This window comes from Plectropomus leopardus, chromosome 7, assembly GCF_008729295.1.
Source record: "Plectropomus leopardus isolate mb chromosome 7, YSFRI_Pleo_2.0, whole genome shotgun sequence".
NCBI lineage: Eukaryota > Metazoa > Chordata > Actinopteri > Perciformes > Serranidae > Plectropomus > Plectropomus leopardus.
Window position 1 is genome coordinate 14,966,646 of NC_056469.1, and position 13,747 is coordinate 14,980,392.

The 13,747-nt window shown below is 38.9% G+C and overlaps 1 protein-coding gene across 2 annotated transcripts in view; it reads left to right on the forward strand.

The window, feature by feature from the left end:
- The window catches only part of LOC121945717 (F-actin-uncapping protein LRRC16A-like), an 81,301-nt gene that overhangs the window by 62,540 nt on the left and 5,014 nt on the right, over positions 1-13,747 (forward strand). For both annotated transcript variants that reach the window (XM_042490014.1, XM_042490015.1), the window contains exons 21-34: positions 2,448-2,620; positions 3,010-3,078; positions 5,232-5,325; positions 5,498-5,596; positions 6,042-6,170; positions 6,316-6,447; positions 7,444-7,619; positions 7,720-7,807; positions 8,052-8,192; positions 10,408-10,474; positions 12,296-12,522; positions 12,702-12,811; positions 12,934-13,191; positions 13,298-13,508. In XM_042490014.1, coding sequence (XP_042345948.1) covers positions 2,448-2,620; positions 3,010-3,078; positions 5,232-5,325; positions 5,498-5,596; positions 6,042-6,170; positions 6,316-6,447; positions 7,444-7,619; positions 7,720-7,807; positions 8,052-8,192; positions 10,408-10,474; positions 12,296-12,522; positions 12,702-12,811; positions 12,934-13,191; positions 13,298-13,508 — 1,974 coding nt within the window. The remainder of the gene's footprint in view (positions 1-2,447; positions 2,621-3,009; positions 3,079-5,231; positions 5,326-5,497; positions 5,597-6,041; positions 6,171-6,315; positions 6,448-7,443; positions 7,620-7,719; positions 7,808-8,051; positions 8,193-10,407; positions 10,475-12,295; positions 12,523-12,701; positions 12,812-12,933; positions 13,192-13,297; positions 13,509-13,747) is intronic.

Genomic DNA, 13,747 nt, shown 5'->3' on the forward strand with positions numbered 1-13,747 from the left:
AATAAAATATTGCAAAAACAGCCAAAAACACCATAATAACACATGATGAAAAAATTAACGAAAAGGCAAAGCTATAGTATGGAAAAAAATGTCAAAAATGGCATGTCACAAAAACAGTTTAAAACACCTCAAAACAGCATAAAATAGCGTACCAAGAGAAGCTAAAGCATAAAATTATACAAAAACGTTCCAAAACACGATAATAATGCATGTTGAAAAAATGACCGAAAAGGCAAGGCTATAGTATGGCAAAAATTTGTCAAAAATGCCATGTCACAAAAACAGTTTAAAACACCTCAAAACAGCATAAAATGTCGTGCTGAGGACCGCCATGGCATAGAATGTTGCAAGAACGGCCAAAAACACCATAATAATGCATGTTGAAAAAATGACAAAAAAGGCAAGGCTATAGTATGGCAAAAAATGTCAAAAATGCCATGTCACAAAAACAGTTTAAAACACCTCAAAACATCATAAAATGTCGTGCTGAGACATGTTAAAGCATAGAATAATGCAAAAAGGGCCAAAAACACCATAATAATGCATGTTGAAAAAATGACAAAAAAGGCAAGGCTATAGTATGGCAAAAAATGTCAAAAATGGTCAAAATTGCCATGTCACAAAAACAGTTTAAAACACCTCAAAACAGCATAAAATAGTGTACCCAAGGAGATAAGCTAAAGCATACAATTATACAAAAAGGGCCAAAAACACCACAAAATGCATGTTGAAAAAATGACAGAAAAGGCAAGACTATAGTATGGCAAAAATTGTCAAAAATGCCATGTCACAAAAACACTTTAAAACACCTCAAAACAGCATAAAATAGTGTCCTGAGACATGCTAAAGCATAGAATAATGCAAAAAAAGGGCCCAAAACACCACAATAATGCATGTTGAAAAAATGACCAAAAAGGCAATGCTATAGTATGGCAAAAAATGTCAAAAATGACATGTCGTCAAAATACTTTTAAAGACCTCAAAAACAGCATTAAATAAAAAACACAACACACAAAAACACAATAATATAGCATGATGAAAAAATGACCAAGGAAGCAAGGCTATAGTATGGCAAAAATGTCAAAAAATGTGTCCCAAAAACAGCTGAAAACACCTCAGAACAGCATTAAATAGCGTTCTTAAACAAACCATAGCATAGAATGTTGCAAAAACGTCCGAAATTTCCATAATAATGCATGTTGAAAAAATGACCAAAAAAAGGCAAGGCTATAGTATGGCAATATAGCTTGTTGAGACCCTAATGCCATGCCATAATATAGCATGTTGAAAAAATGGCTGACGACACACTTCATCTAAAATACTACCAAAAAGTCATAATATAGTATGTCGTCCAAAATTTGACCAAAAATATGACATGGGTTGGTACACTGTGTCATCCAGAATATCAACAAAAAAAAAAAGTCATAGAGTAGCACATTGTCCAACACAACATAAAATATAAAAGTATCATGAAAAAGTCATAGTAGAGTTTGTTGGTGAAAATAGCACAAAAAAGTCATAGTATAGTATGTCATCCAAAATAGCACAAAAAGCATTTTTATGCTTTTTTTGGACAACATACTCCAGTATATCTTTTTTTAATGCTATTTCAGAGGAAATATTATATTATGACTTCCTTGTGCTGTTTTGGACGACATACTGTACTATGACTTTCTGCGCAGTTTTTGACGGCATATAATACAATGACTATGACTGCCTTTGATATTTCAGATAACATACAATACTATGAATTTTTTATGCTATTTTGGACGACATACTGTAGTACCACCATTGTTTGCTATTTTGGAAGACATACATAGTATGATTTTTTGTGCTATTTTGGACGACATACTATAGTGTGATGTTTTTTATGCTTGTTTGGATGACATTGTGCAGTATGACTTCTTTTCTGCTATTTCGGATGACACACTGTGCTAATACATTTTTTTGCTTCTTGGACAACATACTTTAGTAAATCTTTTTTTGTGATATTTTAAACATACTATAGTATGTTTTATTGCTTTTTTTGGAGGCAATACTTTGCTATGACGTTTTTATCCTATTTCAGACAACACAGTATACGACATTTGGAATGTAATTTGGAAAATATTCTATACAATGACTTTTTATGATATTGTAAATGACATACTTTACTAGGATTTTTTGTTATATGGGATCACACACTTTAACTTTTTCATTGAATATGAATGATATATTAAAGTATGACTTTTTAATGCTACTCTCTCTCTCTCTCTCTCTCTCTATCTATCTATCTATATATATATATATGTACACACACACACACACACACACACACATAAGATTGGCATAATAAGATTGAGCCTCTGTTCTCCTTATACTATCCCTCTCTCACCACCTTGTCTTTTTCCCATCCTTCTCTCACCCCACATGTATACTTCCTTTCCCCTCACTCCTTCCCTCCCCAGCCCCTTACTTCTCTTTCTCTAGCAGACTCCAGACTGAAGAGTGATCTTACCATTGTTTTAAACGCTCTCGGCAGCAACTCCTCGCTCACCAGGTTAGACATCAGCGGGAATGCCATGGGGGACATGGGAGCCAAAATGTTGGCCAAGGCTCTACAGATCAACTCCAAACTCAGGTGAGAGTATGTTCGGGGGTCAGAAGCTCTGTCACATGATTGTCTATTATAAAGAACAGTAAATAATATACAGTGCCCTTAGTTGTACTAATCCCTTCTACTGGCTCCTCAGAACACTTTACTTTTCTGCTTTTTTACAACATTTAATGACTTGTATATAACATCCTGCAGTGTGATAGTAAGCAGATATACACACATTATAACGTGTTTATCAGTGTGCAATGAAAACATACAACATCAAAATTAATTGCCATCTGTGACTGCAATTTAAGAAAGTTAGATTATTTGACACAACACAGTGTCGAATTCACCTTTTGGTTGTCCGTAGTTGGCACCTGCAGTGATGTAGATCAACTTGCTTGTGTCACAGTTTGCGTTTCTGTGTGCAGGACTGTGATCTGGGATAAAAACAACACCAGCCCTCAGGGTCTCCAGGATGTAGCCGCCGCTCTAGAGAAGTAAGTAGCTCTGTCTGTATCCGTGGAGACAGCAGCATGTCAAAACCCTTGGCACAGACAATTAAAAACATTTTTTTAAGTGTTTTAGCTGACAATGTAAACATCTTAGCAGTGCACGCATGCTGGTAACAGTACTCATATGGAGTGCAACATGAAAGCTGCTGTATGGGCAGATGTGTAGTTAGCTGTTGCAGCCGAAATGTCATTTGACCTTGTGCTGAGCAGGAGGAAACCTTGAGGTATGTTGAGACAGGAAGAAAAGGAGAGGATGATGGGAAAGAAAACCAGGCAGTGGAGAGAGTGAGACACGTGGAATACAACAAACAACAGCAGAGAGAACGATGCTGTGGAAGGCAAAGGACAAGAGACCAAAAGTGAAGCCTGAATAAATCAGATGTCTGTCTACTGTCTGAATGTTCAAGATTCTGTGTGTGTGTGTGTGTGTGTGTGTGTGTGTGTGTGTGTGTGTGTGTGTGTGTGTGTTTAATGACATACATCTCACTGAATTTGCTTCTGGGACACATCTGTACATCCACATCTCTCCCCTCTCTCATCTCCTTTTTCTGTTTATCATATTCTCCCAGCAGCACATCTTCCAATTTCCCCTCTGAGTCTCTGTATTGCATTATTGCAATAACAATTCTCGTTTTTCCTTCTGCTCCTGTTCTCTATTGTGTTTCTGCAGTGCAGCAGTGTGTGTGTGTGTGTGTGTGTGTGTGTGTGTGTGTGTGTGTGTGTGTGTGTGTGTGTGTGTGTGTGTGTGTGTGTGTGTGTGTGTGTGTGTGTGTGTGTGTGTGTGTGTGTGTGTGTGCGCATGTTTGCTCCTTTCAGTCAATTTCCTCAGGCCTCTTGTGTTCCTTTGTCAGAATTGTTTTCATTATGCTCAACATTTTCATTCTTCAGAGGTCTCCCCAGACATTCAATACCTCCAAATGATATGTGCGAGGAGACATTTTTAAATCAAAAGAAGAAGTACAAAAGATCTCCCATATTCTCCAGCTTTGAAAGTTATAACATGAATCCTTTTCAGCCATTCTAGACATACTGTACATTAAAAGGATATACAGGGCCTCATTTAAAGCTTGATTATATAAATAAGATCAAATGATGAAAGCAGTGTGGATGTGATGTGGCAGCATCAAACACAATCATAAATTGGCATCTAAAGGGAGTTTTTTTTTAAATGTTCAAAGTACAACTGAAACGATCACTTTATTAAATGATCAGTAGATCAACAAAGAATGAAACTTTTGTTGAATAATCATCTGTTGTTATTGTACAATATAAAGCCAGCATCAAGCTTCTCAATTTGTGAGAGGTTTTTTTTTTTACGTAAACTGAATATCTTTAGGTTTCAGACTGTTAATTGGACAAAAGTCAGTAAAATCAAATAATGAATTGGGAAGGAAATCAGCAGATTAATCAGTAATAAAAATAATTAGTTTCAGCTACGACATGAAACAGTATTTTGATGAAATGAAAGGAATCCTATTATAGGGTGGTGATGGAGGGAGTAGTTTGTAGGTCATGTTCTCAGCAGATCTGTGAGTTCAAGAGACGAGTGAAGAGAGCAGACGGGTTCATGCAGAAGTCAAATCCTCATTAGTTTTGGCACCGTGCTGCTTGGTGCGGGCGCTCCGTGGTGTGTATGTGTTGATCGTGAAGCCAGGCATATCTGAGTACACATGAAACAGTTTACCTCTGAGGTTGAAAACCAGCAAGATCTGACTCAATCCTCTCACCTTTCCTTTGCCACCGAACACCCTGATTTTCATCTCTGTGCCTTCTGCTTTCTCTTCTACTGTCTTCACTTTGTTTTCATGTCATTTCTTCTCCTTCCCCTCTCATAATACAAATATTAATACTGTGTGGCGGCATCTATTTCAGGATCAGTAACATCTCTAATAGTACCGTTTCAATGCTCAGTAATAGACCAATGTGAGAGTAGCTGAGGGGCGTGGCCACATGTGATCCAGACTCCCTCACACACATGCAATATGCTGACTGAGCTATGGCATATAATTACTGTATATGGCATGGTTCAATAAGCTCAATGACAGCAAGTTATCCTTGTAATAAATTAAATATGCACATACTGACTTCTTAAATTAATAATGTGGAATAATAAACTCCTCTGGCTGTGTGTCCTTCAGAAACTTCACCATTCGTTTCATGCCCATCCCCATCATCGATGCCTCCCAGGCTCTGAAGGCCAGCCCTGAGAAAACAGAGGACGCCTTACTGAAGGTATGCAACGTTTTCTCATTAGTTCCTTTTCAACTTTTCTGTACAGGTGCTACAGAATCTTTGTGGTGTCTAAAACACACTATATGCAATAACTTAAGAGAGAATAAAAAAAATAAAATAAAATAACCAACTGCTTTACATGATCCTAACAATGACTTTGTGTTCCCCCCAGATTGAGAGTTATCTGTACAGGAACCATGAAACCAGAAAATACCTTCAGGAACAGGCCTACCGACTGCAGCAGGGCATCGTGACCACAACCACACAACAGGTGTGTAAACAGACAGATAGAAAAAATCTGGGTAAGACCAAATAGCATCAAAATGTTAAATAGGACAGCTGATACAAAACGGTACTATCTTGGCTTAACATTAACTTTCTATGTAGACAGTAGGGGTGTTTTGGTCTAGTCTTGACAAAAGATATTGCACTCACTCATTCCTTTGGTATTTCTGCACTATTACATTTATATTATGTGAGGACAAAGCTATGTTTCAGTGTGTCATGCTGCTGTAGTTATTATGTAACTACTGTTTAGACAAATCAACAAATCAACAATTTTTTTTATTATATATTTATATTAGGTGTTGAACTAATATAACATTTAATCATATAGTAAGTGGTTATCCTTTTAAGCCAATTTTAGTTTTAGAAAGTACATTTAAGTCTTTCAAATTTCAAACATAAACTTTCATGTCTTGTGTTTTTTCTTCCAGATGATCGACAGGATTTGTGTGAAGGTGCAGGACCACCTGAACTCTCTGAGGAACTCTGAGACAGACGCCATCTTGGAGGACGTCAGGTCAGCAGAGAACCTGATCAAAGATGCCAGGAACTCTAAAACGGTGAGGAGAAACACATTACACTTTACTGGCTTTGCTTGCTGTAAATTTTAAGATTTTATGTTGAAGCTCATTTGGAGATAAGGTTTCTACATCCTGTCTTTGGTTCCTATATCCATCCTGTGTCCTCCAACCTGTGTCTCTACAGCTGCTCCCTCACCTCTACCACCTGGGATCAGCTGCCAGAGAGGAGATGAACAGCTCATCAGCGGGACCTATCCAGGAGAAACTGGAGTCTATGGCTGGGGAGGTGACTAATGTCATGGACCAACAACTACAGGTAGGGTTTTCACAGGTAACTTAAGTAACCGCCAAAAAGTTATCCTTTAAAATAATTAAGTGACGTTTTCTTTTTGGCCAAAGACCTTAAATGTAATACTGCTAAGGGGTCAAAGAATATCATATACACATCATGTCAAACAAAGTATTTGTGGTTTACAGGGCCAGTTGTGTAATAAATGAGAAAAAAGCACCACCTACAGACGGTAAACAGAAAACATTAAATCTACGGAAAAGAATTTCAAACAGTTCATTAATCATTTTATTCATGGAATACTAATGGAGTTCACATGAGGCAGTAAATAAAATAAAAATCATCCAACATATGAAAAAACAAAAAAACAATTTCCAATAAAAAATAAATAAATAAATAAATACTTAATATAGGTCAAAAGAGGCAGGGACTCGTAACTGTGATGGAAAAGATCCAGATCCAGGCTCTCAGGATGGTTTGTAAAGCATAAAAGGCCTTTAAATCATAGGGCTACAAACATAAAAAATACACCAACACGTATCAGCGTGGGCCTTCTTCAGGGTGCAGTGACACACTGAGACAAAGAGTGATTATAGCTGCAGTCTCCACAGGTGTGTGATGGTGAGAACACACAATAGTTTGTTTTGGCCTCTAGGGGTATAACAATAAAAAAAAAAACAACTGATACAAAAATCTAACAGGCTGTCTCACTGACTTGGAAATCATTACTGGGATACCAACTTCTTTACATTCAAAGCAGTGAAATGATAAAATATCAATATATGCAATGTAATCAAACAACACAAACATCACAAAAAGAAAACACAAAAACATTAACTATGTATATTTAGCATGAAGTAGATGAGAGGTCAGTTTAAATCATTTGCATCGAGCCAACAAATCAAACAACAAAGGGGGGGGCTGATGTTATAAAAACTATAAAAAAGATTATTGAAGGTGTTCCCTCATCACTGAACACACGCATGTTCATGTCCATTCTTCCCTTACCTTCACTTCCCCTAGACTCTTTTGGAGTCGATGGTGGATGCAGCAGAGTCTTTGTGTCCCCATGTGATGAAGAGGAGTAGTCTTCGTCCAGAGCTCATGAAGGCCAGCTCAACCAAGATTGTCGTACCCAAAAGCTTCGTCACCAAAACCCTCCTGGAGCAGTCTGGGGTGGATATCATCAACAAGATCAGGTGTGTGTTTGTTGAATAGTGTGACATGTATGCAACTATAGATTTCCCCAACAAATCACTGAAGCCTGACCATCACTCTGTCTCTCTCTCCCTGTGTCAGTGAGGTGAAGCTGAGTCTGGCATCTTTCCTGTCTGATCGTATTGTCGATGAGATTTTGGAGGCTCTCTCCACCTCCCAACTAACTCTGGTAAGATTAAAATCAACAGAGCCCTCTACTGGCTCCATTCATAATGGCTGTTTATTTCTCTCTGAAACTCCTTTTCATCTTTTCTATATCCTCCCCTTTCTGTCAATTCCTCACTTTTTCTCATCTTATCACTCTTTTTCTCTCTGTTCACCTTTCCTTCCTGCTTGCCTATCCACATCTTCTTTTCTTTTTTGTTCTCGTCGTTTTATCTTACCTTAACACCTCTCCTATCTTGTCCTCCCAGGCAGACCATCTGGTGCGGCGAGGTCGTCCCTTGGTGCAGCAGGAGTCGGTGGATCTGGACGTCCCAGAGGAGAAGATTCCCAAACGGGCATCAACCGAGATACTGGAGGCTGAGAGGCTGGAGGATCTGGAGACATGCATGGTAGGTTTGAGTGGTTTAACTGTCCATTATTTGTTTTATGATTCATAATCTTGGTCTCCTATGTTTTTCATGCAATTGAATTTACAGTAAAATTAAATAATTAAAATGTAACCTGTAACATTTAGTTGTATTAAACAGATACAAGCATTTAAACCTGCTTAATATTAGCCTCTCCTGGAAAAAACACAGAGCCAGCCAACTTAACAGTTAACCAGGACGATTGAGAAGTAATTTCAGTATTAATTAAAAAAAACTAAACTTTTTTCAAATTGCTACATACCTGTGCTGCTTTTGTAGTTGGGTTATATGTACTCTTATCAGAGCAGATGTGTGTGGAGACACAGCTGCCAACCAAAGCTACATGTTTCCTGAAATAATTGTGTCACATTTTATTATGTGATAAAGGAAAGACAATTGGAAACATTTTTTCCTAAAAATTTGTATAGGAGTGAAGTATACTCCGCAGGACTAGGTTGGTGGCCTTTTTATGTCAATTTGTCGTAGAAAATGAATATCACTGTAACCATGAATGTGAGTTGTGGTGATCTGGATGCAGGCTACACTCAACAGGACGCTGCATGTTCTTTTGTATCTGGTCTTGTCTGCTTCTTTGGTGTCTTTACTCTTGTTTTCCATCCCTCTGTTCTATTTACCTCTATCTTCACCTGTTTTACATGAACAACTCTTTCATTTTTTGTCTTCACTTGGCTTTGCTGTGTGTTGTCTTTCTTCCTCTTCAATTTTCTTTTCCTCTGTTCTTCCTTCTCTTTCCACCTTTGCTCCATGGAGATTTTGTGCTGCAGTGTAAGTACTGATGGACTGTCCCCCCATACTCTCCTTTCAATCCACTTTTCGTCTTACCGTTCTGCCCCTTTTCTGTCTTTCGTCACTATGCCTGCCTGCTATACCGATCTCTGTGCTGTAGCTGTTTCTATAGCACAAAGAGCCTCATGTATTTAGATATGTGATCCCTAAGATTTATTTTAAATACAGCGTCCAAAAGTCACAGTACGGTGAGTATAGAAGGATGCATTTATGTATCATTTCCTCACTTGCCAAATTACATAACATTGACTATGTCTACATGCACAAAATGTTCCAGCTTTTGTTCCAATTTTGATTAGAATATTCATCACATCAAAATATTGAAAAGTGGAATGACTGGAGCTGCTTGTGATATTTGATTTCTGATTGATTTTCTTGATTTGATTTTGATTTCTATTTAAAAGTGGTCATATTCCTTTAAGCATGCATCTCTTGGTGAGTTGCATCCAATTTAGTATGAAACCTTGACTGAGATGCAAATTCCAAATGCGTTGCCAAAATGTCCAGAAAATGCTATTAAAACCCAAATGATGTGAGCATATCCCACATGTCTTAATTGGGAAAAAGACCTAATTTCAAATATCCAAATGATTATGTTGTTTACATGACCCACGTAAAATTTAGAATTTTGTCATATTCTGAATATTAGTGTGCAAGTAAACATAGTCATTGTTGAATACTGATATTTTAAACTGTATATTTTTCTAAATGCATCGAGCCACATTGCACTGCTCCTCTTCACTTAAAGTACTATTTCTGTCATCGCCACCCTGTAAATGTGGATCACAATGCAATATAATATGCAACACGTGTTACTGTGTTTACTCTACCAATTTATGAAGACAGTGGAACGAGTTGTTTTTCTACAACCCCAACAGTTGGCCCAAGTCTCTCACATGACATTTCGAAATACATAATGAGGGAAATTAATTAAATTCACAAGTGTGTCTTGTTAACATTGATTAAACCTGAAAGGTTCCCTTATACATTTTGATTGGGATGTTTGTGTTACTTGACCTTATGCTGTCATCATGGCACATATTTAAACTAACTAAGGAAAAACAATGCAAGATGTGTAGGTAATACCTGTAAAGTTTATAAATTATAAAAACAAGTTAACGTGGATTATTATAGTCTTTTGTTTGGTCTTAGCGCAAACTGGCAGACTATAAAATGTATAGCAGTGTATAGTTGAAATTGGTGTTGATAATTAATAATTGTTGACAATATTGCTTGTTCATTTGTTGACCCAGGATATTTTAATTTTTAAAGAACATGGCTTATCAAACTTTAAAGCTCAACCAATCTTGAATAATAGAAATGACAGTTTTGATATTTTGTTAACAATTACCATACATTTTATTTGACATCTGATGTGCTCCTCTTTCAGATGACGCCTAAATCCAAGAGGAAGAGCATCCACAGCAGAATGCTTCGGCCAGTGTCTCGTGCCTTTGGTAAGCTGTTAAGATATATATTAAAAAGTTTACTTTTTATATTACATTGAGCTGTATTATACACTGGACTTATGAGAATGCTTTCGCCAAGAGGAGAGTAGCCTGCACCTCCAGAGAGGCTGATATGGACTTACTGTAGCAACTCCAATTCAGCCACAGCTAAACCGCTAACTCAGCATGGGTTGTTACAGCGCTGGATTTAACCTGGGGAGTTGGAGTTTGTCCTTGCTGTATTTGAGTTGCTGCTGCGACTCACTGATGAATGTCTCCCCAGCTGCTGTCTACTCTCCTCCCAGCTAAGTAGTCTCATATGCAAGACTGAGGCAGACAGCACACATGCTGTCTCCATAGAATATTACTGCAGTAGCTTTGAAAATGGCAATATGGAGCACTGAATTTGATAAAAAAAATTACCTTTAATTATGGATCCCACGACCTTTTCACTGAGAAAAAAAAGTTTGTATATCCACATCCATGGGTGTGTGGACACTGAAAGAAAGCAAACAGGCATGAACCCTGCCTACCTCCCTCCCTTCTTCTGATTCTCTGGCAGGAGAGCAGAGCAAAGCCTGGGTCAAAGGGGGTTTGCTCATAGCAGGCGAGAGGAGAACCAGGGCCCGCTGAGCATGTTGGAGGTTTTGTGTTGAAATTTGTTTTCCCATTTAATAGTGTTCCTCACCTGTTAATGCAAGTGCCTTGGTAGATAGTGTTAGGGATTGTTTGTTATTTATGAGGGGGGAAAGGATTAGTGCAAAATGTGTCAGGCAATTAACATTGGAAAAGAAAAAGCAGGGGAGGGACTTGTGTTTTTTTACTTTGGCTTAGGTGAAGGACATACAACTTTAAATGGTAGTATTTTGCCTGTATTTTATGTAACCTCTGAACCCCAAACCCTGCTAGCAGGTTTGAAAGGCATATTTTCTTTAAAAATTTGCACAATCACACCATTTATCATAGTCAGGAACTGTAAAAACAAAGTTTCCAACAGTCCTTACTGCACTGACTCCAATACTACCTATATTTGGTGTGAACATAAAAAAAATGTTACTTTTGATGGAGGGAGGGTGATTAATTAAGAAAAACATTTACAACTTCAGGGATAAGATGAAAAAAGGTCACACTCAGCCACCCCCTCCTCTAATAAATAAAGTACAGTCCCTTAGTGGGTTTGGGTCAGGTTTAGGTAAGGGTAACATATTGATGTGGAATCAGTCTTCAACACAACATGCTCCAAAAAGGGGTATGTGGATACTAGAGGACAGTCTCAGTATGCAAACCTCCTGCCTTTTCTCTGGTTCTCCAACATGCTTTGTGGGCCCTGGCTTGACTCTCAGCCACCTGGCTCCTTCCCATAGTCCATAAGCACCCTCCATACAAGCCACACTAACACAGGCTTTGCTGTGCTCCCCCGCAAAAGAGCCAGAAGAAGGAAGGGAGGTCAGCAGCATTCATGCCTGTTACCCTCTGCTCCATATTGCTGTTTTCCAAGCTACTGTAGTAATATTCCACAGAGATGGACTGTACTGCAGTAACACCACCTAAAGATTCCACGAAGGCCAGGTACCCCAAACTGCTGTCGGGTGCATAAGCACAAACACCCCTGCATGCCGCCCGGCACACTCTGCATCCGATCATTATGCCTGTCCCTGCAGGTGGTGGGCCCACAGGTCGATGATACTCATGCTACCATTCTGCATTTGGTCTTTCAAATAATCCCTCAATACAGTATTAATGCTACTTAGACCTAATGACAGGTAAGAGTACATGAGATATTTCATGTATATCTAACAATAAACATCATAATGGCTGTCCAACTTACAGAAATGGAGTTTGACTTGGACAAGGCCCTGGAGGACGTCCCTATCCACGTGGAGGATACTTCAACTTCATCTCAGACTCCACCTACACCATCTCAGGTCCTGCCAAAACTGGAGCAACGTACGCCAGGAGCAATGGTAGACCTGCCATCTGAGGAGGAAAAAAAGTTGCAGCACTTCACCAAATTGCGACCCCGTCGGAACAAGAAAACACATTCCAGCAAAATACCTGTGAGTAAAGCTCAGCAGCTTTGCATGGATTTTTCAGGTTACGTTCAAGACAGTAGTAGCCCACAAAGAAGCTTACTCTTATTTGCAAGCGAGATAACATTCAATATAGAAGATTCATGCAAAAGATGAGTGGACCTTTTACCAAATATGGTATCAGATTCTTCAACTTACTCTTTCAGCAAATCAACAGTACGCCATCTCAGGATGGGGAGCAGAACGGCCTCATGGGAAGGGTTGATGAAGGTGTGGATGAATTCTTCTCTACAAAAGTCACCAAAATGGATTCCAAGTAAGGAATATACTTTATGCGTGTATGAAGGACTGTGCATTTTAATATTGATTTTCCAGGAGAGATGTATTGAAATGTACTTGTACCTTAAGTATTTTGTGTCTTGTTTGGTTTTCTCATAGACGTTCCAAGGGTTCAGAAACTCAGGATGGAGAGAAGAAGAAAAGTAAAGGAGGATTCCTCAACCTCATCAAACGTTCCTCCAAATCCGACAAATCTGATAAATCGGACAAAGCAGATAAATCAGAGAAAAACCAAGCAGTCCCTCCAGCTTCAGGTACATCCTTAGTCTCTGCAGCCTCAACGCCAGCTTCCATCCCTGAGGAGCCCTCCTCTCCAAAGGTGGCGTTAAAGAGCCCAGCACCTGAGCCAAAGTCCAGGTAGAGATGAACATTTTTCTGTTACAGAAAAACATATCACCCACTTAGTTAATTTCAATGTACCAATCTGCCCCAAATTACCTAATAATTCTTATCTTTACTGCAGAGACACTTCCAGCCGTTCGCAGCCCACAGACTACAGCAGCAGCTCAGACCGCTCAGAGGAGCTGAGGACGCCTGATTCCATAGACGAGCCCTGGGAGTGTTCAGATGGCAGGGGCAGTCCTCAGGGTGGCAGGCGGTACCCTGGGTTGCAGATGATGGGCAGCGGCCTCCTGGCAGAAATGAAGGCCAAGCAGGAGAGAAGAGCACACAAGGTGAGGCTATGTGATTAGTAATCACCTGGGTTACAACTAAGGACAGAAAGCAACATGTGGCGAAAGTCTTGTCTGATTTGAACCTGGACAAGATGATTTTGGTGACTCCCCTTATTGAATATAGTATATCTTGCACCACAAACATTTGTGTTGGTCCTGATTTGCAAGGCTTTTTTTTCCAGACTGTTACAAAATTAGCTTGACAGTTTATTATTAATGTCACAAAAAGCAGCTGACAA